General features: G+C 59.0%; 1 protein-coding gene across 2 annotated transcripts in view; it reads right to left on the reverse strand.

Annotated features, from left to right (window-relative positions):
* PPP2R2C (protein phosphatase 2 regulatory subunit Bgamma) overlaps nt 1–26,989 on the reverse strand; it is a 100,217-nt gene that overhangs the window by 29,433 nt on the left and 43,795 nt on the right. For both annotated transcript variants that reach the window (XM_079153626.1, XM_079153627.1), the window contains exons 2-4: nt 4,077–4,174; nt 1,988–2,153; nt 1,025–1,137 (exon numbers count right to left, since the gene is read on the reverse strand). In XM_079153626.1, the coding sequence (XP_079009752.1) occupies nt 1,025–1,137; nt 1,988–2,153; nt 4,077–4,174 (377 nt within the window). The remainder of the gene's footprint in view (nt 1–1,024; nt 1,138–1,987; nt 2,154–4,076; nt 4,175–26,989) is intronic.

Genomic DNA, 26,989 nt, shown 5'->3' on the forward strand with positions numbered 1-26,989 from the left:
ATGGAGGCGAATTCACCCTGTGCAAGCATCGACTGCAGCACGGGACTGGGTCCAGGCACGGTTCTGGAAGCCGGGGCAGAGAAGGAGGCCCAGCTCCTCCTGCCCTGCTTCAGAAGGAAAGAGACTGACTGTTACTCTCGTCAGCATGACACGTTCAGCAGCCCACGGCTCTCCTGGGAAGAGACGGGATGCTGATCTGGACAGACTCCCTGGGTTGGATCCCAGCTCCCCGGCTGCTTAGCTGTGGACCGGGATGATGGTGACGGAGCCAGCCTACAGGGCCGGCTGAGGCCCAAGTGAGCGCTGTGAGACAGCTCTGGGGACAGTGCTGGGAGACACACTCCACCGCGTTTGTTCTTCCTGCAGGTGAGGACGCTGAGGCTCGAGGAGGCCCAGGCCACGCTGCCAGGCAGTGGCAGAGGAGGGTGTGAACCCGTCTGTGACTCCAGGACCCTTTCCTCTGTGCCCCACTTAACTTCCTGCTGGAGGAAAGCAGACCTTCGCCTTTCAGTCACGCTGGACCAGCCTGTGCTTTGGCGTGCCTTTGCCTGGCCTCCTTCACGACATGTGCTATCTGGCCAGCTGGGCCAGGCGGGCTCGCCCCAGGCTTCCCTGTGCACTGTGGCGGAGGCTTGCGGGCAGGGCTCAGCTGACAGGTTCTCTGGCCCCTTCTCGTCCAGCTGAGTGGCTCTAGGTGAGACGCTGTCCCTCTGGGGTCTCTGTTTCCCCATTATCTGGCTTGTTCTGCCTCCTCCGTTGCTGATGAAAAGCACTTTGGAGACTCACGCCTGGCACCTCATGCTCACCAGACCTCCCAGAGGAGGATCCTCTCCTTTTGGCTGCTGAGGAAACTGAGGCACGGGACAGAGAGGTGGCCACAGCCACCCAATGAGGTAGCTGCCCAGGATATGACCCTGGCCCTGGCTCAAACCTCAATGGCCCTTCAAGTCAAAAATCCTCATGGCTTAAAAGAAGAAGCATAAATGTGTTTGTGGTTCCGGGACCATCTCTGTGGGCCACTCACCTGCAGGGACGTCACGGTGGACAGGTCTTTGAGCTTCCCTTCTTCGTCCTTCAGGTTGTAGCCCTCGGGCCTCTTGTCCCGTTCAGTAATCTTCCATAATTTGATAGTTTTATCTTTAAGAACAGGACAAAGGAAAATGAGACAGTAATTAACCACCAGGACACAGGGAACAGAAGCTGCAGGAGAGCCAGCTGTGCACCATGCGTTGGAGTCACCTCTCGCTACCCGACCATGGCCAGCGGGTCATCGTTCACCTGGACTGACACAGTGGACACCGCACGTGGGCCTTTGTCCACACTCTTCCTTCCTTGTGACTGACCCCAAAGGTGGCACTGCTGGGCCAAGGGCACGACACTTCCGAGGCTCATGATCCGCCTCTAAACTGTTTCCAGAGGTGGGACACTGCTCTGTCCTACTTTCCAAAGCCCTTCATGGTCAGGAAAGAGGGAGCCTGTCTGCTTTTCCTGAGGAGCCCTGGTGGCCGAGGCAGGAGGGCCTCGAGCTGCCTCCTCAGAGAGAACGCAGCCCAGCAGGCACTGGTGGTGCCCATGGCAAAGGCAGGTGTCCTCTTCCTGAGGCAGAAAGACCGCAGCCAGCTAGGCTCCCAAGTCAGCCTGCCCAACTGCCCACCATACGCCACCACGGCTCAGCAGCCTGTCCGGTGGTGTGGGGTGCTGCCTGTGGGGCTCAAGAGTTCAATCAGTGTCACTGGGTTTCCTGGCCTGGTGCCCCTCATCTGGACCATCAAGTCCCCTCACCCCACAGACGAGCGTAAATGACGCACTGTTTACAACCCGGGTCCAACCAAGCAGGTAAAGCCAAGAGGCTCTGGCCCAGGCACGCCATGGGACGGACGTGCTGCTGGAAGTACGATGCGGCAGGAAGCTAAAGGCCTAGAAGAATGCTCGCAATGCAAGGAAGGCAAGACAGCACTCGACAGGAGTGCCCGGGCGGGCGTCTCACCGTTGGTGGACAGCAGCGAGTGGGCCGCGTTCTGCTGCGGGAGCCACTTGATCTTGTTGATCTTCTCCTCTATCTCCAAGCTCTTGAGATAGTCGAACTCCGGCTCGTGGCTCTGGAAGGTGCTGTAGACGTCGTACTCGCCCTGGCTGTGGGGAGCATTTTTACTCTGCAAGGAGACCCCAAGGACAGAGCTTAGCTGCAGGACTGGCCAGGGCAGGCAGAAGAGGACACAGGGAAGGGGCCAGGTGGTCAAAATCTCGGAGGACTAGACATTGCCTTGGTATTGGTCACTAAGCAGCACCAGTTGGTCCAATTCAAGGGTCAAAGGAAACTACATTTTAAAGCAATGAGGTCACACCCACCTCCTGGTCAGGTCAATGAAGACCATCTCCCATTTAACTGAGCACCTACTATGTGCTAGAGGCTGAGCCAAGGGCTTCTCGGGCTGTCCCTCTTATCTTCCAGGCTTCCTTTGTGGTGGTGGGATACCAGGACAGCTCCCATCTTACCGACTAGCAAGTGGAGACTTAGGCAAGTGGACCTCCCAAAGCTGTTTGTCCACTAAGGGCCACCACTCACTCCCCTGAGGTTATGGCAATGACCACACTCCTATCTCAGGCGCCGATCTGCTCCTAATGTCTGTCTGTCCAGCTAGAGCCTGACGGGGAAAGACTGCATGGAGCTTTCACACGGGCAGGGCGTCCTGCAACGTCAGGCCTGGGGCAGAACACTGCCCGACTTTCCTTGGTGGCGCCTGTTCTGGTTTAGGCAGCAGAACTTAAATCACAGTCAAGAGGCTCCTGGTGGTGTCCCCCAAAGGAGGGGCAGGGTCTGCACACGCACCAGGGGCCATTCCCAGGAGACGACTCAAGTTTATCTGACACAAAACTGTAACAGGGACAGATGAAGACAGTTGCAAAGCCACAACTTTTGAGTTTTTCTGTTCATTTTTTAAAGTGTCTTTTTAAAGGTTTTAAAGTTCTCTGCAATTTTTGCCTCCAATTCTCCTCATCTCCCAGGTGCACTGAACAAAAAGGTCAGTGGAACCACGGTGAAGAAAAACCCGGGAGAGAAATCCAAACCGGAGCCGCTCACATCTGCCAACGCAGCTCCTCTCCGCAGGGTGGCAAGAGGGCCCCACTAGCACCAGGGGGACACTCTGGTCCACCTTGTGAAATCCACATGGGCCAGCCAGTGGCGTACTGGGTCACTGAAGCTGGCAGTCCTCTCGTCTGTGTCCCTGGTGAGCTACTGCAGGCCCGGGGTACAGCCGTCTCCAGGTTGGTGCCCGGGGGAAGGCCGTGGGGGGGGCGGGGCAACGAGGTCAGCTTGGACGCTGCTCAGGAGGGAATGAGGGTGGCTCTCAGCTTCTGTCCCCCACCCCAGTCCTCCCTTTCCTCCTGGCTTCAGGGTGTCCTCCCCTCTCATGCCCACACGGTCTCCAGGTCTCCAGGCTGGTCTTCTGGGCACAGATGGGTGACTGGTCTGTCTCCTCATCTCTACGATGAGTGCTGACCCTTACTCTCTGAGGTGAGCAAGGAAGAGCAAAGAGGAGAGTACACCAAAGTCTCGGCCAGGCGTTTGCACATAGTAGGAGCCTGGTGAGTGGGGGACTTTACCAAGCGTTTCAGAAGTGACCCGAGGCGGTGTCCCAGGCCTGTTTTATCCAGAATTCTGCTGACAACGAACCCCAGGGGGCAGTGGCAGGGGCGGGCACAGGGGCAGGGATCACTGGATGGGAGGGAATCCTCCCTGCCTTCTCTAGCCCAGGGCCCTGGTCACCCAGGCGCAGCAAGGTCTAACTGGAGCCTTCAGGGGCGCCCGCAGCAGCTGAGCCCGAGCTGTTTCTCTGGGGTCAAGGACAGGGACACGGCACCCAGGTGCAAGTGGAAGGCTCGAACCTGGCTTTGCAAGCCCTCTGGTCCACGGTATGCCTGCTGGTTGCCTCCAGCTGCTTTCCCTGGCCGCCCTGGGAGTGTGGCCCTGCCCCTCTTCTCCCACCGGCCAGGTCAGGCCACCAGGCCCCTCCCCTCCTGCCAGGCCCCGCCCCCACCAGGCCCCGCCCCCTCCTCCGCACCCACCCACACACCTCTGGTTCCCTCTGGAAGATGACAACCCGGCCGCCCTTGTCGCCTGTGGCCAGCAGCTCCCCAGTGTGGTTGAACTCGACGGTGGAGATGATATCGGCTGGGGGAAGAGAAACGGGAGGGCGCCCCTCGTTAGATCGGGGTTCCAGCGCTGGACGGTCCCCAAGAGGGCCAGTGCCCAGAGGGCCCGGAGGAGCAGACGGGGAAGCATGCGGAGGGCCCCTCCCGGCCTCCCCTGAATGTGGAGTCCTGTTTGGGGTGTGCGTCCCTCTCGCCCGCTTCCCTCCCTTCTAGGGCAGCGTGGGAGTTCCTCCTGTGCTGAGCCAGTGACCCCCATCACACGGACGTTCACTGAGCTTTGAGCTCACAGTCTCAGGGCTGCGTGACCCCTCGCCTTCTAGGCTTGGGGTCAGCATGGGGCAGGCCTTTGGGGCCTGGACCTCAAGGGCAAAGGCCAAGTGTCCCTCACAGGTCTCCACTGGACTCCCTTGGAGAATTCGGGCCCTTGGGAAGCTACCATGAGAGGATGGGGTGGGGACAGGGCTGGGGGACCCCAGTGGCCAGGGGAACTCTGTAGAACTTCAGTGAAGACTGGAGGTGGCATCTAAAGGCACCCAGATGTGGCCTCCTGCTCCTGCCACCAGCCCGGCCCCTGTCCTCCAGCCACCTGGGACAGGCCAGCCCTTCCCAGCATCTCTGTAGACAACAAGGCGTTCCCTGCCAGGCCCTGCTGCGGACCCTGAGCCTCCGGCGGGCTTCTGGGGTCCTCGGGTCTGTGCCCCGCATGCCCCGGGAGGCGAAGCTGAGCTCCGCTTGCTCCTGGCTGCTGCCCTCCCTTCTTCCACCCATGTTTCCTCAGCATGTCTGGGGACCTTCCTTACGTTTATATGGAGTTGCCCAGTGCCTGGAGCCTTGGCCAGGGCTGGCCTTACGGCAGGGGCAGGAGCTTGAAGAGAACTAACAACCCCATCCCAAGCCCCCTCCCCGTGGCCAGCAGCATTCTCAGCTTCCCAGGGATGACCAGCCTGAAATCCCAGGGGCCAGCCTGGCTGGGAAAGCTGTGGGCAGGACAGGACTGTGCCTGGCAAAGGACGTCACTCCTCCAGGAGAGCTGCCCGCACCCAGCCACCCCAGAGGCTTCCACAGCTTGATTCAGATTCACTCCTAGTACCTGAAAAGTGGACGTGCCCTGTAATGCCCACATTTCCAGAATGTCTTTAAAAACAGGAAGTTCTAGAATACTATCCCCTAAGCCCAAGCAGGAATTGGCGGGAGCAGAGCAGCCGCCCGACCCCCACCCAGTGCCCGGGAGCACGACCGTCCTCCCCTTCCTGACTGCACTCCAGGCTCGGACATCCCTGACCCTGGCTGTAGTGATACGGATCTACTTTCAAACAAGCCCCAGGAGAGCCTCCCTGCAGCCCAGGTAGGTACCATCAGGCGTCCCTGTGCCTTACTGCACTCTCCCGCAGCGCTGGGGGTCCATTCCTGAGACACAGCATGTCTGATCAGAACGGTCAGCCATCCCCAGGCCTGACTTCCGACCCCTCTGCAGCTGCCTGGTCTCCGGGGATGGCAGTCCAGCGAGGCTGACTCCCCCCAGTCTTGAAGTCACCAACTCTCCTCTCTCCCTGACGCCACATCTGACCCTGCTGCCGCGGCGACACACCCACATGCCAGCCCTGCACCCCCACCTGATGCCACACACCTCCTGACAGTCACCTCCCTGTCTTCACCAGCTACAATCCAGCCTCCACGGGGCAGTGACAGGAGCTTGGGGACACCTGTGGCTGCCAAGTCATGTCCCTGCTCAAGGCCTCCAGAGGCCCGTCTCACGCTCAGAGCCATGCACGGCTGAAAGCCCGAGGTAGAAGGCGTCGGGAGCCAGCCCTCTCTCTCCTGTGTCCTCTGTGAACTCCGAAGTGCCCCAACTGGCCAGTTAGGCTTGACTGTGGGCGTAGTCCTGGGATTTGCTTGGGCCCGCAGGACATCCGCAGACCCTGGAAAGGCCTCGGGCACTGCAGCTGGCCACCCGGCACCTCTGCCTTTGCCAGGAGAAGGACCTGCCCAGGCTAGCCTCCCCATCGCCGCGGAAGGCGGTACAGGAGAGTCTCTGGCCAAGCCCAGATAAGCCCTGACCTTGACCTCTGTAGATGTGAGGCTTGATTCATTTATATGATTATTAATTTTTGGTACTGGGGATTGAGCCCAGGGGTGCTCTATCACTGAGTCACATCCTCAGTCCTTTTTATTATTGTTACTATTATTATTATATTTTGAGACAGGGTCTAAGTTGCTGAGGTCTCACTAAGTTGTTGAGTTTGTTCTTGAACTTGGGATCCTCCTGCCTCGGTCTCCGGGTCGCTGGGATCACAGTGGCACTCCTGTGCCTGGCTACATTTTACTTGTGCGAGCGGCGGTTTGGGGTTTTTAACTCGGCTGCAGATCCATACGCCCAGCCCCAGGCTCAGCCCCTACACTCCATCCCGGCGGCCCTCTCCGGATCCGGGCTCTGCCCAGGCTCAGCCCCGGGCCTGGAGTGGTTGCCCTGAGTGTCAGCACAGCTCACTCCCCTGCTCTCACTTCCGCTCTTTGGCTGCTTCTCGAGGACCCAGCTTGGACCACCTTTGCTGAAATCGCCATCCACACCAGGAGCCCGTCCAGAGCAGCCCGATCCCCCTTAGCCCGGTCTGGATTTGCCTAGGACACCTGCTCTGTCTGTGGGCTGTCTCCCTGTCTGAGCGCGGGGCCACACCGGCAGGGACTCAGGGACCGGCAGCAGCACTTGGAAGCTCATGCGAGGCCTGTGGTGGGCAAGCTACTGACATCACTCGGTGGCCCCCTGAGCCACCAGCTTTGACGGTGACAGAAGAGAGAAGAGAGAGAAGAGCTCAGAAGTCACACGACAGGCTATGGAGACAGACGCATGTTCGGTTACACTTGAAAGACAGGACCCAGAAAGCGGCTCCAAGGGAACATGCACACGGCCCTGGAGCATGGGGCAGAATGTCCTGGCCACCTGACCCTATCCCTGCACAGGCTGCCCTTGCCCAGGGACACCGGGACGCCTCTCGGCTAGAGCCCCGGCCTCAGCCCAGTCTGCCAGGCTCCCAGACGTGCTGGTTCTCGCCACTTCATATTAAAATGCCTGAAGGGGAAGAAGGAGATGTGAAATTGTACATGAAACGTTTCTGATTATAAAGACCAGTGATCAGAGCCATTTAAATGATCAAACAGCTGAGGGAAGGCAGGAGAACCCCCGACGTCGACAGAGTCCCTGCCCCGTGGCTGGAATTAAATAATTTTTTCTCCTCTTTCTACTTTGCTGTTTTCCAGATTTTTTGTAATGAAGGTCTGCTATTTTTTAAAAGGCTTATTGGGATATAATCAATATGCAAAATCTGCACACATTTAATCTATTCAATTTGATGCGTGTGGACATATGCATAATGTATATTATTTTTATGGTGGAAAATAACAATGCTATGAAATTTAAATGCCAATGTAACCTTGCTCCAGAGCAAACGAGGGCCACAAAAGCCGGGTGGTTACCACAGTAACAGACACTAACGTCTGCAGGCGACTCACGATTTATATGTCGTTTCATAACCACTGCCTCCTTCGCACGTCACGCCAGCCCCTGGGGAGAGATTACTATTTCTGCTTGGCAGCTGCAGAGATAGAGCTCCCTCGGCAACAACGACCCCTGAGCTCTTCACGGGTCAGGCAGAGACGTGGGTTGGAGTCTGGTCTCCAGCCCTTGGCTGTGTGGCTTTGGGGAGTCACACAACTGCTCTGAGCCCAGTTCCTCACCTGCAGTATGCTTATTGGAGTCTTCCAGGGATTAGAGGGACAGGAGCCCATGGGGGTGAGAGGGCATGCGGACCAGGACCCCGAGGAAGGATGAGTTAAAGTAATCTGCTGGACAGAAGGCTGAAGCTCTTCGTCACCTCTGCTGTGGCCTCTAGAGAATTTGCAGTGACCGGTCCTAAGGTGTGCGAGATGGACTGTGGCCCAGCCTCGCCCTGTGAAGTCCTGGCCACTAGCCCCTTCTGTCCTGCTCTGCAAATAATCATGGAGCAACCTGCGGACCTCAGATCCCTCCTGCCCAGCCTGCCCTGCTGCCTCAGGCCCAGCAGGTGGAGCTGATGGTGACTATCTTCACAGGCCATCTTCAGCCTTTCACAGGCCCTTGGAAAAGTGGCCTCCCGAGAGCCGGAGGGGCCCATCCCTGAAGCCTGGAAGCCGTGGCTCTGGTGCACCCCTGACCAAGGCCACCCCTCATCTGGAGAGCCTGGCACATCTCAGCCCAGGTCACCTCCTCCCAGAAGCCCCAGGTAGCCCTACTCCCATCACCCCCGTTCAGTGGCCTCTCCCACGGCTGGGGCCTTAGGGACACGGGGTGCCCGGAGGGCACCGAGCACTGCCCACCTGGGGCCATCTGGGTCGCTGTTGCTCTAGCCTTGAACCAGCCACAGGGAGCCGTGGCCCAGTAGGCGCACCCAGCAGCCCTCGCAGAGACGACAACCAAGGCCTCAAATGGCCACAAAACACCACCACCTGCGGAACTGTCTGCCGGCACGGGGAGGGCGGCCCACGCAGGCCTCGGCCGAGGAAGAGCTCTATGCCGGGCCTGCTTCCTGCCTCCAGCCAGGGCCACGCCACTGTGGAAGCTCAGGGGGCCGCGTCTCTCAGGCTCACACCAGAACACAGTCTGAGGACACCCAGCAGCTGCAAAGGCGTGAGACAGGGCTCCGGAAAGATCTCTTTGGGGTCCCTACCCCAAATGTGGCAGGTAGAGTCTGCCACGCCCCCGGCTGCCCCCAGCCACACGCGCCGGGCAGGCGCCAAACAGCACAGGCCAACCTAGGCTCAGAGGAGGTCCAGGGTCCTGGCGCTGCCCACCGGCAGCCAGAGTGCACACTGGGTCCTGGGCACGTCGACTGCCTCCGAATGCCACACAATGCAGCCACGCCACTCCTGGGTGTGCGTCCAAGGAAATGAGGTCGGCGTGGCGAAGGGACACCTGCACCCCTGCTCCCTGCAGCCCTGGGGGCCCAGGTGTCCCTGGACATCGAGGACCACCGACCCTGAGGCGTCCTGGGTGCTGGACTGACAGAGATGTTCAAATAGCTCTTACGACTGCGAGAAGGACATAGAGTCTGCTCAAACCCAAGGGAGGAGAAGGACACCTCAACAGAGTGGGGAAGAACTCACTGGAAATCCTAAAACCGCAGAAGACAGTGCCGGGAACAGAACAATCAGGGGGCCACTTAGCACAGAAAGAAAGAGGGAGCGCACTTGGGTATCAGCAGGAAGCGCCCCACTTGAAGAACATTGATCTTCAGGGGCCTGTGGCACATGCCTGTCATCCCAGCTACTCGGAGGCTGAGGCAGAAGGATGGCAAGTTCAAAGCCAGCCCTGGTGACTGAGCAAGCCCCTGTCTCAAAAGAAAACGTGGCTCAGTGGCAGAGCACTTGCCTGAGGTTCCTCCCCCAGAACAGGTGGGGGCGGTGGCTGACACGCATGCAGCTGGAGCTGCGGAAGAAGAGGGGAGGGAACAGAGGGACAACGACCTGCAGAACAGTCCCCGAAACCCCCCCATTTGGAAAGGATGTATTTGTCAGTTTACAAATTTAAGAAGCTTTGTTAACTCCACAGAGCACCCCGTCCTAGACATGTGCCTGACTTCTTCTCCACCTGGTGGGGAAGCTCTGCCTGTGGACCTCAGAGATGACCATTGTGGTTCACCTGGGCATTCCAGCCCCAGCCCTGTTACCAGCTGTGTGACCACTCACCCTCTCTGAGTCCAGACCACCCCACTGATAAAATGGGAATCATCTTCACTACCTGGTCACAGTTCTCCTGGGGTGTATGTGAAATTCAAATGGCCTGTGGAGTAGAAAGTTCTCTGGAGGTGCTGGTTGAGGCTTGCAAATGCTGGAGATTCAGAAGCTGTAGGGGGACCCCCTCTCCTGTCCATCACCCTAGGTGCTATCCACACCATTAGTGATCCATCAGCCATCAGAGCTGGGAGCAGGAGGGTCTGGCCAGCCCAGCTAGCCCTCCGATGACTGGCACTGATAAGCACATCAGGGTCCAGGGCTGGGAGGGGAAGGGCATCGGGTGCCTGTCACCTGCCTGGGCTCCGTGAGAGGATCCACCCAGCATCTTCTCTGAGAGGAGGGGGCGTCAGGCCTGCCCTCCAGTGGAGCCCCAGGTCCAGGGACACATGCAGGTGAGGGACGGCCAGGCCTCGGGTCACGTCCTGGGGGTGGCCTGGTCCTAGCACGCTGCACACAGCAAGTCCTTTCCACAACTGCAAGGGTTGTTACAGTTACCATCCTCCCCCTCATGCAGACGAGACACCGAGGCACAGAGAGGGCAAACCCCTTCCAGAAGTCACCCAGCTAATGAGGACAGAGCCAGGATCTGGTGTCAGGGGGCTGACCCAGAGTCCTGAACTTGGCCCCTGCCTGGTGCTTCTCAGGACATTAAAGGGTCTGAGGTGGGGCCTGGAGTCAGTAAAGGAGAAAGCAAGTGCTGAGCCGAGTGCCCCCCCACCCCTTTCAGAGGACCCTTGGAGAAAGCTGCTCTGAGACCTGGAGCAGAGGACCTGGCGTCTGACCACCAGGGAGAGGTTGTGCACCACGTGCTTCCCAGGGACACAAGAGAGCCAGCTAGGTCATCTCAGGCGCTGTGGGCTGGCTGCCTGGGGCGAGGAGATGCAGCAGAGGGTGGCCGGGCAGGGGCAATGTGCCCACAGCCAAGGAAAGCCATGGGGCCACTGGCTACTGGACAGCTCTGACTCCAGGTACGGGTCCTGGGAGAGTGGGCTCTGCAGGAATCTTCCAGACCACCCAAATCTGGGCAGCCACGTCCACCTGCCAGGCCCACCAAGCAGGCAAAGCCCCAAACAGCAGAAGGCCGGCGTCTCCTGTTGACCTGGGAGCCAGTGAGTAGGCCAGACAGAGACACCAGTGCAGCCCCTTCCCCACCGTGGGCCTCTGAGGAGCGGGCCTGGCTGGCGGCAGCACACAGGAGACGTGCCACACGGTTCAGAATGCGGACAGGCACTGGGTCTGAAGTTCACTGCTGAGGACGTGGCTGGAAGGCCAGGCCCTCCAGGGCAGGGCAGGGGCCTCCAGGTGAGGGTGTCAATCACAGGCCTGCCTGCTGTGCACCTCCACGCTCACCTGCGGCCCCCGGCTCACGGCTGGTCCTCACGGCAGGGGTGACAAACACAGGGTCCCTGAATTTCCCCACCTTCGTCACCAAGCAGGCCTGGCGAGCAGTTCTCTCCTGCAGCCTGGACTTGGGGACGTGGGATATGGGGCTGAGCTGCGCTTGGGCCTCTGGGCTAGAGCAGAGTGGAAGGGCTGGGGGTGGCCGGGGGTCCCCGTGGGTGGGCACTGAGGCCACCTGCTCTACTCACGCATCAGGCCTGAGCGTCCTCAAGGGCAGGAAGCAGGTGCCCACCCCAGGGCCCTCGGGCTCTGGCCTGGCCTCAGGAGGGAGCTTGGGAGCTACCACATCTGAGATCCAGCTCCTTCCTGCTGCTGACCCCATACAGCCACCTCCCTCCCTGGTCACGCCTCTTGTGTACCGAGAACAAGGCCAGGGAGGGGGACAGGCAGAGCCCAGGACTGGGCATTCCACCCTCCCCGCAGCCTGGCTGGGTGCTGCCATGAGTCCTGGACTCAAAGCCACTCCAGCTGGGCCCTGGGAGGGAAAAAAAAAAAAGGCAGCTCCCAGCAGGGGGCAGCAGAGGAGGCTCTGGCATGTGACCTGGGCCGCTAACTCACCGGAAGGCCCTGGGGAAAGAGTTCCTGAGCCTTGGCACCCATCCTGGGAGCTCTGGGAGAATGGAACATCAGAACCGCCCAAAGCAGTCCCAAGAGGAGCTGCGGACCGCTGGCCAGCCAGCCAGGCTGAGGACACTGAGGACCCTGGACACTTGGGGGAAAGGAACAGCAGAGGGAGGCCTGGGCTATGTGCTTACATTGGAGTCAACCCGGGAGCTCTTGCTGTCTGGCAAGGGGAGGACCTGCTTCAAATCCCACTCTTGTCGCTGTGTGACTTTGGGAAAAACACTGCATCTCTCTGAGTCTCTGAGCCAGTGGATTTGTTCACTCGTGCAACAGAGATGGCAACGAAGGCTTTGGAAGGCTTACAACTATGTGCTCCCTACACGGGCAGGCACTCAGTGAGTCCGCTGGAGACTCATTGATTCATTCAAAACCAGACCAATGGAGGGAGGTATTGTTCAGTGGGAGCGGAGATTCTGGGAACAGCAGCAGGGCTCCAGGAACAGGTGTTGGTGGTGGCTGCAGGACACTGAGAAGGTGCTGCCTCTGAACCGCATGCTTACGGTGGCTGAAGCTGCGGAAGGTGTGCAGTATACTCCACTACGACCAAACAAAGACTCCCGACTGAGAGCGCCTGCTGGGTCTCAGCACTGTGCATACAGGCCAGCACCACTTCTCATGGAAAGTGATGTTTTTCTGGAGGGAGGACCAAGGGCCAAGGTACAGCCGGGGCCAGGAAGGTCAGGCCAGACTGGGAAGCCAGGAGGGAGCTGCATGGATATCTGAGGGACCAGCACATATCAAGGCCCTGCGGCGAGTTAGGCCTGTTGCAGGCCAGCAAGAAGCCAGTGTGTGCAGGAGGTGGCAGGGCAGGACAGGACCCAGAGAGTCCAGCCAGCCTGGATCCCAGACCTCGCAGGCCAGAGGAGGCCCGAGGACTTGACTCTGAGCCAGTCAGGAGCCTCGATCTGACTCAGGCTTAAGGACAGCTCTAACCCTCTTGTGCCTGGAGCACAGAGGAGCTCCTGTGGGGCACGCAGGGCCTGGAACCAACCAGCTCTTGGGAAAGGTTTGTGGAGCCGAGCAAACACCAGAGGGAGCAGAGCCTTGCTGGGCAGGCAGGGGACACGCGGCAGGAGCAGGGGTTTCTCCTCCGCTGCTCATGTGGCCGCGCCTGGCTCCGCCTGGCTCCTCGTTGGCACGGAGAGACACTGCAATCATGGGGGTTCTGTTTTTATTTTAGGACATTTGGGGCTGAGGCAGGGCTGACATCACATCACTCAGCGCCTCGACGCATTCGCTCCTGTGGTGTCACACTCAGCACGTGGGAAACCACGTCTACTGCTAATCCAGAGCAGCCCATCACCCCGACGAAGCCGAGGCCCGGCGTGGCGTCCCACTGCCTCCCCAGCCTGGCAACCACTGACCTGCCCCCTGTGCCCTGGACACGGCCTGCTCGGGACCGCGCTGCACACAGCCGCCCGTGGCTGGCGGCTTCTCCCCCCTCGCAGGGCTCTCAGAGCACATCTCAGGTCCCGGGCCCCTTCCTGGCTGGGCAATATTCCATGGTCATCAGAGTGTCTTCTGAGACAGGCCCTTGCTCCTCGAGCAGACACCCGGGGCCCAGAAGAGAGCAGGGTTGTGGGACGGGACGAGCCTCTGGGAGCCCCTGCATCCTGGGCCCCCGAGCTGCGGCTCTGCCCGGCTCCGCCAGCTGAGGGATGAGCCGGGGTGAGGGTGGAAGGCCACTGCCTGCTCCAGGCCACTCCGAAAGGGACACGGGAGGGGGAGGCAGGGATTGCAGCTCCTCCCCGCCAGGCCAGACGGGCCCCCTGCTGCTGGCTGTTGGCTGGGCCGGCAGAGGCAGATGGGCCTGGGGGAGGGGGACGGGGCAGTGGTGGATTTGCTGTGGTCAGCAGGATCCAGTCAACTGCTGGGTCTGATTCCAGGCCAGGCTGGACTGTGCTCAGAGCAGGGGTGACACTGCCCCAGCTTCAGGACCGCCCTCTGGGGCTGCCCTCAGTCCAACTCCCGTGGCCTTAAGGTGGCCAGCTGGCCCGAGGCCAGTCACTGACCTCAGGACAGGTCAAGGTGAAGGAGACCACCTGCTCCCCCTGCTTTCTTGCAACACAGGCTCCAGAGAGTCTGATCCCCCAGTAGCCCAGATCACCCGGGCGTCCTCCTGAAGAAGATTCCCTGACGGGCCCTGCTCCCCGGCCAGACGGCCAGGAAAGCTCCGAGGGCCCTGGCAAAGCAGGTGGGAGGCGAGAGAGCCAGGCCTGCTGTGTCCAGGGATTCTCGGCAAGATGCAGGACTCGGGCTTCCACCTCCCGATCCCCAACAGGGGGCACTCTGGCTGGCTTGAGAGTGGACGAGGCCAGGACGACAGAACTGCCCGGCGCCAAGGACCTGCCGGAAGCCGCCAACTGCAGTTAGTGTGCATTATCACTACTGTCACACACAACCGCAGGCCACCTGCGAATGGCAGGGGTAAGTGACGCGAGAGAGGGCTTCAGACCAGGCGAAGCCTCAGCGGGGACCCAGCGTTGGCTCTCGCCGTCCCGCTGGCTCTCTGGGTCTCAATTTCCCATCAGCAAAATGCTGATGCCTAGAGCTGTCTGTGCGGGGGCTCTGCGCTCCGTGACGCGCGTCCCTGTGCCAGGAGGAGGAGTGTGCAGGCCTGACGCTGATCCGGACGGATTGCCTGGGTCAGGACGGGCCAGCTGGCCCTGCTGGCTTCTGTCCCCCGGCCACCTGAGGTCCCACAGGCCCTGTCCTCCTTGCCCGGTTTCTGAAACCCCAGCCGGCAGGCAGGCGAGTGAGGGCCAAGCTGTCCAAGCTGCTGCAAGGCCTCTCAGGTCTCATCACGTCAGTGTGTCCACCAGACCCCCTCAGGCCTGTTTGCTCCAGGCAGGGCTCAGACACTGAGCCACTATGGCCCTGGCCAGATTTCCCCAGGCTAGGGCGTGGGAATCAGTCAGCAGGGCTGGTCCATCTCCTCCGTCCACCTCTTTCACCTCTGTCCTAGCCCAGGCCACGTCACCCAGAAACTGCGATCTCAGAGAGCGTCCTCTGAAACTAACACCTCATCACATCACGAGCCTCCATACAGCCTTCTGTGGCTCCCATTGCCCATCCGCCTGGCGGGCCTCTCGCTCACCACCCCCCTGAGCCAGCCCGGGCAATTTTCATTTCTCCAGAAGAAGTCATTTACTTATTCAGCAACGACTCACTGCACACCTACTAAGTGCTAGACCGTATTCTAGTCAACAGAGATTCAGAATTGTGCCAAGTGGGCGCAGTCTGACCAGGGAGGAAGTTTGCCCTCAAACTCAGCAAGAGTTGCTGGTGGCGCAGAACAAAGCTGACTTCTGCGCCTGGCCCACCTGTGGCACCACCCCAGGTGCCGGTCTCTGGGTGACAGATAGAGGCTCTGGCTGGGGTGCAGAGCCAGAGACCTCACGGGTGAGGGTGTGGGCTTGACAGTTGGGTGAAGCCAACTCTGGTCTCTAGGTGTGGTGGAAGCAGCTGTGTCCCCAGGGCCTCTGCTCTGAGAATGGCAGGTCCTCTTCATGCTATGGCTGCTCTCCTGGATCCTCCTGCCTGTGACCTCCATGCTTCCTGCCTCTCCTCTACCTGGCCTGCAGCCCCTCTCCTGACCCTCCTGCCAGTACAGACCTCTGCCTGGGTCACCAGATGGCAATCAAAGAAGTGGCAGGTCCCAGGCACAGGCGTGACCTATGGGGACTGTGGTGCCACCAACCCACCACCGGGATCATTGTGCCCCTTACGGAGAAGGGAACCCAAGGCGCACAGCCCTCCCCGCCCCCGCTGTGCCCACTTCCTCCTGAGCCGGGCATGCGATCCAGCTGCAGCTCTGTGGACAACAGCAGCGATGGCCAGTCTTCTGCTTGAACCTTTCGGGAGCACTGCACACCGTGACCCCATTGGATGATGGTGGAGCCAGCCTTAAGGGGTGGTGAGCGTCACTCCCCCTTCTTACAGACAGGGAGACTGAGGCTCCGGGAGCAGGGAACCAAGCGCGAGGTAGAGAGGGCCTGACCATGGTGCTCACGGAGCCTGCGGAGTGAAGTCCTGCCAGCGCTGATTGCAAGCACCAGCGTTTAGTAACTGGCCCAAGAACTTCCAGAAATGTCACAGTAGGCTCCCACCAGCCCATGTGGGCCAGTTTGGGCACACCCTGGCAAAGTGAGCCACCCAGGTCCACAGCAGCAGGAACCCAAGGTCAGGCCCCAACCCCAATGTCACCTCTGATTCCAGACTCTTCCCTCAGCAGCACCTGCACCTGCCCAACCCCACTGAGCCCCAGGAAGCCCCTGTGCCCTCAGCAGGATCCTTGCCAGCCACGGAGCCCCAGGAACCCCATCCAGCACTGCAGACGCCAGGCCAGGGAGCGCCGCTCCAAGGAAGGGCAGTGAGGCCCCACAGCAGCCGCCATCCATCCCCTGGCCAGAGGGAGCTGTCGCTCGCAGGACCCCGGCATCGCGAATAAACTACACTGCCTGGCGAGGGATGTCAGGTGCTGTTCGACGCCGTGGGCGCGCCAGTCTCGGGTCCCTCTGTGACCTCTTTTTGTCCATAGCTGCTCTGGCTTGGGCAGGATGAACGGGGGCCCAGAGGACAGGCAGCATGGGACTCCAGAGCCCCACCCCTCCCACCTGTCCAGGTGGAGGACACCTGTCCCTGCAGGGGTCAAAACTGGGCCCTCCTCCCCTTCCCCTCCCTCCAGCTAGTGGGTGTCTGTCTCACCAGGAGCTGGCAGGTCTGCAGGTGAGTCTGCCTCTCCACTGTGTGTTCCTAGGCGAGCTGCCTCCCAGGCCCTCCCAGCTCAGGCCAGAGCGTCCTGCCTCCACTCCCAGCTGGGGCCCAGGGCTGGCAGGACCTGGCCCTGACCTGCAGCCATCAGCCATTCATTCATTCATTCAGCCAACATTCACCCATGTCCAGTCCATGCTGAGTGCCCAGGCTGGGCCACTGAGGCGGATGTCCCCAAGGTTTATGTCTCTGTGTTGCTTGTGGCTTACAGGGAGTTGGACAAGGAACCCACTAACTCCATCCCGGCCTCACAGGTTCTGGGCTAGAAGTCTGTACAGGAATGGGCAGAACCCCAAGAGAGGACAGTACAGCCTAGTGGCTGAAAACAGCCGCTTTTGCCAGACGCCTGGATTCAGGCTTCCCTTCCTCCTCTTAGTTGTCTCAGGAGGCGAGTCGCCCCCAGCAGCAGTCAATGTCTCAGAGGGCCAGGAGACCAATGAGTGGACCACGCTCCTCAGTCAGGACCCAGAACAGTCCAAACAGTTTTACAGAAGGACAGAGCTGGAAGTCTCACTCGACCTGATTTCAAAAAGAATGTGACCACGGTCAAGAGGGCGTGGCACTGGAAAAAGGCCAGACACAGATCCAAGCCACAGAGCAGGCCTCCGGGAACAGACCCACAATTCCATGACCAACTGGCTTTTCCAAAGTCACCCAGGCAGCTCAGGGAGGAAAGGGTGGTCTTTCCATCAAACACATGTCCACATAGGAAAACACCCCGGAGCGAGTGATACAGTTACACGGAGGTCAAAACCCTAAGATTGTAGGGGAAGATTTTTGCGACTTTCATTTCCTAGACAAGACCCAAATAGCATGAACAACAAGAGAAAAATGGATTTCTTGGACTGTATCAAAATCAAAAACGTTTATTCTTTGAAAGAAATTATTATGAAAACAGAGTCCAGCCGTGGAATTCGAGAAAACCCTGTAATACATGCACCTAACAAGCCACTCCACCCAAAGCATGTGAGGACCTAGAGCTCAATGAGAACACGAGCAACCTGATTAAAAGATGGGAACGACACCCCCAAGCAGAGCACACGAGAGCCAATCCACAGAAGACGTGCAACACCCTGAGCCATCGGGACCAGCAAATCAAAACCACCAGGAGACGCGCGACTCACCACGAGGAAGGCTGAATTACAAACACTGGTAAGACCAGGCGGTGGCAATGAGCGGCTCCCACCCCCACACTGCTGGGACTGTGCCACGATCCCTCAGGATCAGCCTGGCCGGGTCCCAAAGGGCCAGGCAGGGTCTGCCATGTGACCAGACCATTCCTCGCAGCCAAGAGTAAGCAAAGCTCACGCGGCAGGAGACCTGATCACGGGGGCCAGATCCACCCAGTTCAGAACTGGAAACAACCCCTTTCCTTTAACAGGTAGGTTGGTGAACGGGCTGTGACCGCCCCCCCATACCATGGGCTGCCACTGAGCAGTGCTGAAGATCCCAAGTTGAGTGCTAGGCAGCAGGGGGGACTCGGAACGATCGAGCTGAGCCAGATCAGAAAGGCACGCACGGTTACTCCATTCACATGGCAGTCTAGAAAGTACAAACAATATGCAGCAAGAGAAAGCCAGTGGGCAGCTACCCGGGTGCAGGGCAGAGATGGAATGGAGCACCTGGGGACAAGGGGACATCAGGGTGAGGGCAGAGTCCGACCTGGTGAGCAGGGCCGGTTCCATCTCAAGACCGCCAAGCTCACTGCTGAGTGATGCGGTTTACTGTACTCAAGTGTCAAAGGGAGAAACCGCGGCAGCCGCCAGCTGCCCTGGTCGGAGGCCTCCAGAGAACGGCAGATCTGACCCGGAACCGCCGCATCGACGCCACGCCCAAGTGACCCGCGAAGGGAGAGAAGCGATCGGTGCAGTTCTCACGGAGAGCATCCTACCTGTCAGGACGCGAGCTCACCCAGACTTGTCCAAGGGGCGCTGGCCCGCCCACCTTGGCACGAGCACCACACGGTGCCTCAGCTGGGGGAGTTTTGTCCATTGCACGGGGTGAGCCATCCCCTCGCTCTCCCTGACACTCACCACCTGCTAGAGGCCGGCAGGAAGCTGAAGCCAGCCAGGCGGCCTGAGCTGAGCCCTCGAGGAGCCCATGGCTGTCCCTCCATGACACGGCTCTTCATGACATCCTCGGATTCTGAGGAGGGTGGACGCTGTGCATGGGGCCGAGGAGGGCAGAGGGGCGATTCAGTAAGGAAACCTGAAAACGAAGTGGTCACCTGCAGGTGGGTTCCACCAGAAGCGTCCAGTCCTGCTGGACACTGAAGTCTGTAGCAGAGTGACATGGCTAGGAGAGCTTCAGTGGAGCCTGAGGCCAGGCCAGCTTTTCTCCCCGGTACATTTCCAGGCACTGTCAGGACTCCAAAGGCCCTGGCCTCCCTGTCCATGCATGAGGTCCCCGGGGGCTGACGCACACTATCCTTCAGTTCGCCTGAATCAGTAGTGCTCAGATTGCTTCCCCAGGACCCTTCCAGGGGTTCGCAGGGCCCCCCGCCCCAACTCCACGTCTTTGTCAGGTGGTCATCTACAATACTTCAGCCATACGTCTGCACCAGACAAAGCAGCAGCCATCTGCAAATCTATTAAGCCAGGCATTAAAGAGGTTTACCAAATATCACTCTTCTCACTAATGCTTTGTTTTGGAAAGCATAGTTAGTTTTTCAGAAAAAAAAATTATTTTACCATGGAATGAATTATAATTTTAATTTTTAAATAAAATCCAAACATAAATCTTTTAACAGTCTCGGTTTTATTTTCTAATATGGCAAATATCAATAGACACAGCCCACATAAACAAAGGCTGTTGGGGATCTTGAATAATTTTTAAGAGTGTAAAAGGATCTAAAGACAAAAACATCTGGCAACCACAGCCCTAAAGCGTGTTGGGCAATTCGGCCACTGACTTGACCTATTAAGGCAGCTATTGCTGCATTCCAGTGGTCCTGGAGCTCCTGGCCCGTCCAGGACTCTCCCATGCCCCTGGGCTCATGCCCTTGATCACAAGGCTCCCAGTCTAATAGCAAAGCCCAGGCTGTGGCTCCAGCACCTCCCACTCCTGGATCATGACGGTCCAGGGACCGGGAACAGATCATACCCATCGGAAATGTCCGTCCTGCATGATTGGGCCCGCCCGCCCCTCTGGGAGCGCGACCACGGTGCAGGTTCTATCTGCACTCCAGGCACAGGAGGACAGTTGATGGACAGCGCAGACTGGGACTTGTGCGGCGCTCTGGAGCACTTTGGGAGTGGCCTCCAGGTGGCCTCGCTCACCGGCATCGTTATTTTAGTATCTGGATGTGCTTGCCCAGCAGCACTCATGCAGGCTGGCTAGGGTGGCAACGCTTGAGATTCTAGGGCCACTGACCCTAGGCAGATCACGGCAGAGAAGAGGCCAGCCTTTGGGCCTTCCAGAGACCAAGGGCAAGGCCAACGCCCAGAACAGGAGCTGTGGGTGGAACACAGCGCCAGGCCAGTCCCAGATGCCCCTGGGAGCTTGACTTGAGGTCCATCTCCACCCTCCTCTGCATGATCCATGAGGCTCCCAGCCCCTGTCCTCAGGACTGCAACCAAGTGGCACTGGGACCCACAATCATGAGGTACTGACCACAGATTAGCTCCAAAGACCAGGCAATGAGCTCACTTGGCAGAATCACAGCCCTGTCTTCCTTGGCTGAGCAGCAGACCTGCGGGCGTCTCCCACTGGATGGCTGGGTGCCGGGTGCTAACACTGGTTTCCACTTTCTGTATGCCAGGTGCCCGCAGGACACCCATGCACCTCAGCAGGAGGGTAGAGTAGCCCCTGGCACAGCTCTCAGAGCCAAGGGCCCAGGCTCAAATCCTGGCTCTGTGGCTCACTAGCTGTGACTTCAGGTCAGTCACGGAAGCTCTCTGGGACCTGGTGTCCTCTCTGGACACTGCAGTTGGTGGGAGTCATCTCATGGGGCTCCTGTGGTGATGAGCTGGACCCTCCCAGGGCGGCAGCGTTTGCTGCTGTCGTCCCCTGCGCTGGGACCCGAGCTCCGCTGTACGGGATGAGAAGACAAAGGCCCAGGGGCTGAAGTGTCCTGCCCAAGGTGGTGGGGCAGCTAAGCAGGCGAGCTCTGCACGCACCTACCTGGCCTCCGCCTTCCGCACTGGCCACGGGACCAGCAGCTCTTCCTGCACCCCAGCCGCTGCCCCAAACAGAGGCCGCTGCTGCTGAGCGAGAAGCGCGGCATTCGGTGCGACCAGCGCGCCCAGCGAGCTCCCCTCCTGGCGGTGCAGCCTGCCTCCCTGCCACCTCTCTCCCCTTCCTTCTTTCCTGGATCCTGTCCTCCTCCCCCTCCTCCCGTCTCAGCCCTAGGCCAGGAGTGGTGCAGACGGAGCAGCCTCTGTCCCTGGGGCCTCCCAGGCTCCTGGGGGAGTCAGGGATGTAAACAAACACTGTGCGCTGCAGCCAGCGCTGCCAAGGAGGGAGGCCCAGGGACTGGTGCCTAGCCTGTGGTCAGGAGCGGCCTCCTGGAGGAGGCACAGCTGCCTCCTGAACCCTCCTGAACTGAGGGCAGAAACGCCGCAGGCAGAGGCAGGCTGGGTGGCAAGGGGCAGGTGCACAGCGGGGACCATCCTGTGGGAGGACACCAGGCACCGTGGGCTGACCGGGGTCTCTGCAAGGCCTGAACTACCCACCGGGAAAGACCCACTCAGCCAAGGAGAAGCCGTGCCGCTCGGCTTGTCTCTGACCTATTCACGTCATCAAGGGCCAGCTGGTTAAACCAGGAAGAGGCCCATCAATTCTACCACGGCCAGGATGGAGCGGCTCGGGCTATTACAGCCTCCGAGCAGTGGCGGACGGCGGGACAGTGCCTCCCTCCCACGTCAGTGGACAATTACACCCCGAGGATGTCGCTCCCTGGGCCACTAGAAGGAGGCAGGACCCAGAGCGGCTCCCCAGCTGAAATGGGCAGGCTGTGCGGGAGGAGGGAGCTCCACTCAGGAGGCCCGGCCGCAGAACAATGAGAACTGTCCCCCCTCCTGCTCCTGGACTGTCCCCCTTGACAGGAAAAAGAAAGATACAAATTGTACTCAAGTCCCAGCTCTGTGCTCGAGTGTTTGGAGGTGACGGGAATCCTGGGTTGGCGACCAGCTGAAGCTGGGGGACCCGAGTTGCAGGGAATGTCACCCACGGAGCGCACTGCCGCCCTGAGGCAGAAGGCCTTCCCCCGGCACACACGTGGTCCTGTGGGACACCCTCCTGTCTGACAGGCACGCTCGCTGCCCGGAGGGGCTGCCGCTGCTCCCGATGGCCACGGCCAGCGCTTGGCAGGCACAGAGACACACTTCCTGTGCTTGGTGGGACACCTGCCACACCAGCTGTGAAGCACCCAGGTGGCATGCTTGTCACCCCAAAGACTTGGAGGGCATCTTAAGTGACCTGCAGAGATTCCCAACCCCGCAGGTGTGTCAGAACGACCCTCGGGGCCTGTCAAGAAAGTGGGCCCCCAAAATCCTGAGTTGGGGCCTGCGGTGGGGCCAGGAATCTGCAGCCACCAGGCAGCAGGTGCACAGCGGGAGCAGGACCTGCAGGAGGCCAGAGGCAGGGGTAGGGAGCAGCCAGGAGGGCGGGCACAGTCTTCGAAGGCAGGTGGAATCCAAACCAAGCCGTTTCATCCCACCCTAACTGAAACGAGTCACTGAACCAGGAGGTGCTACAGGAGGACCGCCTGCCTGTGCCTGGCCACCAGAGCTGCCACAAAGGGCTCCAGGGGTGCCCCTTCACAAAGAGCAGGTCTGCAAGGACGTCTGCCCAGCGACTGTCTGCTTAACCTTGGGCAGATGCCACCCTGGTTATTGATCCTCGTGGCCAAGGATTATTGTTTCCAAATATCTTACGTGATCCTTTCACTGTGCCTAGAGAAACTTCCCAGGCCTCCAGCCTCTGGCACACGCTCAGCTGTCCTCGTGGCGCTGGGACATGCCCAAGTAAACCTTAGTCTGCGGGGAATCTTTCCCTGTATGTTATTTAGGTGGTGGGACAATTACAGTGGAGAGTCTGACCCCAAGGAGGCAGCCCAGGAGAGAGGGGTCCTGGCGTGCCGAGAAGCAGGCATTGGTGTGCCAAAGCCGTGGCCAGGTCTGCTGGGTGACGGCCCTGCCACTTGTGCATCGGGAGCAGCCCAATGCCGCCCCAGTGAGTCCGAGGAGCATGGCCTCCTGCACAGACCGGCTGGGAGACTCATGGCACAGGCTGTGTGACGCGGGAGCTGGGCTTCTCGCCCGCCGTGCCTGTCCCTGCCGGGCAGCGTGCACACTGCACTGACAGCCACCGGTCACTACTAACTTATCAGTCTTCCCATCTTACAGATGAGAAAACCAAACTAGAAGCTTAAGGGAATTCTCCACACTGGCGGAGCTCGGAGCAGAGGGGGACAGCCCTTCTCCCTTCCCCCTGCAGCGCTGCCCTGTCCTGCCTGCCCTGAACCGGCTCTCAGCAGGCAGTGAACTAGGGCTGGCTGACTAAATGGAAGGGGGTGGGAGATGAATGAATTCCCCTGGAGGATAAACCTTCCCTCTGAACTCAAAGGCACAAGGAAAAGCCCCAATTTAATTATGAGGAGGGGACCCCAGGCAACCCCCGGCCGAGCGGCAACACAAGCACTTTCATTACAGTTTATGGCTTCGTGGGCCCATAAACAGGAGTCCTCGGCTCCAGGGAGCGATTAGGTGGGGGAGGGGCGGGCCTGTTTCTGCCACCCAAGAGGGCCAGGCTCTGGGACGCAGCCGGTCTCAAATCCAGATGCTGACATGACAACATCCCGGAAACCTCATTTGCAGACCCAGATTAGTGCCACTCTGATGATCGTATAAAAGAAGGATGGGACATAAAGAGCCAGGAACAAGCATGACCAGGGTACCAGCATCACAGAGGAGCAGGGAGAGCCCAGAAGGCTGCTGTCATCGAGACCCATTGGTGACTTATGGATTCTGCTAACTCCAGGTTTTGTATCCTGGTGGAGACTCTTTTCCCTTTATTTTACCTGTTATCACCCTCATTAATAATCTAGAGGGACAGGTATAATAATGACCTTTACAAGTGCCACGAGGAAGCTCAGCATCCATCAGGGGCGCAGGCCACCCTGGCCCTGCGCTGACATCATCACATCCACTTCTGAACAAATTCAGGCATCCTCGCCTCTCTACTGGCTTCTGCCTGCCCTTCCGGAAAGCATCAGAAGTGCTTGTTCATCAAACCAGCTCCCGCCCGCAGGTCCTGGCCACAGTGACCTCAGCCCCATAGAGGTGGGCGGCATTGCTTGCTGGGAAGGTGCCCTCGCAACCCGCTGTCATTTTGTGCATTTCCTGGCTTAGCAAAATGAAACACTGGCTCTTCTTCTATGCATCTTCCTTCTGTCAAAACACTAAGCGGTCACTGCAGTGGGTCGCACAGGGCCCCCAAAGATGTGTTCCAGTTCCAATCCCCAGAACCCATGAACGTGACCTTATTGGGAACAAGTGCCTTGGCGTACGTGATTCGGTTAAGGATCTTGAGACGAGGAGATCATCCTGGACTATCCCAACAGGCCCTAACTCCAGTGACAGTGTCCCTGTAAGGCACACAGCAGAGACAGAGAGAAGAGGAGATGCTGTGGAAACTGAGGAGAAATCGGAATAATGAGGCCACAGAGCCAGGGTGGCTGACGGCTGCCAGGCCAGACAGGATGCTCCCTACACGGCCCTCTCGCCACCCGACTTCGGCCGTGGGGATTGCACAGTTGTGAAGTGCAGACGTCTGTCGTTTCAAGCCACCCTTTGATGATGTTAGGCAGGAAGCGTAACACGCTCACCAATCAGAAAGGAATGCTGATGGTGTGCGACCTGGGTGGAAACAGTGTGGGGCGGGATCCACAGTGCCCCAGCAGACACAGGACACAGCAGGGCCAGAAGGAAGGACCTAGTCCTCCAAAAGTCCAACAGATTTCCAAGCATTTATTGCAAACTTCCACCGTTTTGAAGCCAAATACACTTAGACAAATGAATTGGGAAGTTCTTCCACTATTCAAAAGTGGATGAAATAGATTTAAATTTTTTTCCCAAAGGATAAAAAGTAGATGGAAAACTATTCCCTAAGGATACACAACAAAGTCTGTGTTTAGACCCACGTAGTCCCGGCATGCGGCCAAGAGCCCCTAAAATACAGCTGGTCTGAGCTGGGGTGCCTTGTCAGCCTGGGGTACGCACCAGAGCTCAAAGACAACATAAAAGAATGTTAGCTACCTCATTAATAATTTTGCATTATGTTGATAGTATTTTGGACATATAAATTATCACAATTTCACCTATTTCTTTATACTTGTGTAGCATGGCAACTAGGAGATTTTAAATTACACACGTGGTTCCTATTACATGTCCACTGCTCAGCACAGATTTAGAGGATACAGAAAATGTGGTCAGTACTGTGCTGGGCCTTTAGTTGTAAGCACCCTTAGATTAGTTAACAAAAGAATTAAAATGTCAGCAAAACGGCAGAAGAGCCAGGACCCCCCAAAGGATGCAAAGACACCCAAAGGAGACCAAATGTCAACAAACTGATGAACCAATAGCAGCAGTGGGCCAGCAAGTCCCCTTCCCCCACCCCCAATTCCAGGCTAGGGGAGCTCCAGGGAGCCCTGGCTAGACAGAGGTTCTTCACCACATGCCCCCCAGCCCTCAGCTGATTGGATCCAGAGGCAGCCAATCATCAGGCTCCCCAGAGAGTAAGCCAATCACATCTCTCTCCCAGGAATCTGAAAGAGAGACCAAAGGGCAGTGAGCCCAGAAGCTCAGGGTGAGGCTGGGAGGCAGTGGCTGAGGCCACCTAGGAAGAGCTCCTCTGTAATCCAGAGCTCTCTGGTCTGCAGGTCACACTCACATGTAAAGCAACTTTGTCTTTGACCAGCAAGTAAGTGGGAGGGAAGCACAAGGAGTACCAGAATCAAGACTAGGGAAGAGCAGGGACTGCCACCCCATGTCTCAGCCCTGGGGACACTGGGATGGGGGCCTCGCCCCAGTATGGATGGACCTGGGGATGGAGTCACGAGGAGAATCCAGATCTCTGGCCTCAGTGAACATGCCTGTCCCCAAATGCTCTTGTCCTCTAAGACTTTGCCCCCACTGTTCCCTCCGTTGGAACACCCTTCCTGCCTCTTGTCTGGCCTCCGTCTGATGAAAGGTCCATGCTCAGCTCCCTTGAGGCTTGCCCAGTTTCGGGGTTCAGAGAAACCTTCTCTTGGGAAATAGACTTACAGCACGGAGCCAGGTTGGTGTAATGCCATCGACATGTCACACGTCCCTCGGATCCCCTTAATTTAGGGGGCGCAGGCTCCACACCAGGCAAGCTGGCATGCGGACGGACACGCCTGCCCAGAAGGGACTAGGGAGCCCAGGTCACACTGGCAGAGCCCCCGGCGCAGGCCTTGCTGCTCAGGCTAATGAGGCTGCGTGTGAGCTGTAATTACACCCGCGCTGGAGCACATGGGAGCGGAGCAGGCGGCCGCTGGTGCCCGCGGCCTAATGGAGCGTCCCGTGTTCTACAGAGTTCACCGTGTGAGTCCATTGACCCTCCGCCCCGGCTGTGTCCCTCTCAGCAGAGCAGACCCAAGCCTGCCAGGCCGGGCAAGGAGGGAGCAGGTGGGTGTGCGCGGAAGGTACCCTACAGGACAGGGGCCGCAGGCACCGCCAGCCAGGCGTCTGGGGCTGAAGTTCAGATTCAGAAAGAAGGGGACGCAGCCTGAAGGCTGGGACAAGGAGGCGTGAGCCCCGACGTGGGACTCTGCCCTGCACCTGAAAGGCGCAGCCCTGGGACATTCAGCCCGTTCTCCTTTCGACCCCCTCAGCCCCAGGGAGGGGCACTATTGTTATCCCCATCTTAATGGCGAGGAAGTCCAGAGAAGGCAGGTAACATGCCCGCAGCCACACAGCCAGGAAGTGGCAGGCAGGACTCTAGCCAGGGCCAAGCTCGACTGGCTGCTCACCCTGCACCATCCGTCTCACTAGGGGTACCAGGAGCTGACCTGGATGCTCTGCCGTGAGCCTGGCGCGGCTGCAGCAAGGGCCGCAGGAGGAGCGCCCTCTCCTGCCTCAGCCTCCCTCCCGCCACCCTCCCTCCACCCGCCTGCTCCCCACATCGACCAGCCTTGTGTGTGTCTCAAGATTTCAAAGGTGTCCCGTCTTCTTCCCAGTGGCTCGGCCGTGCCCTGGTTGCTTAATATCCCTGGTGCCTCCTGGACGCAGCAACACCTTGAGGGATT

The sequence above is a fragment of the Sciurus vulgaris genome, assembly GCF_902686455.1.
Source record: "Sciurus vulgaris genome assembly, chromosome: 9".
NCBI lineage: Eukaryota > Metazoa > Chordata > Mammalia > Rodentia > Sciuridae > Sciurus > Sciurus vulgaris.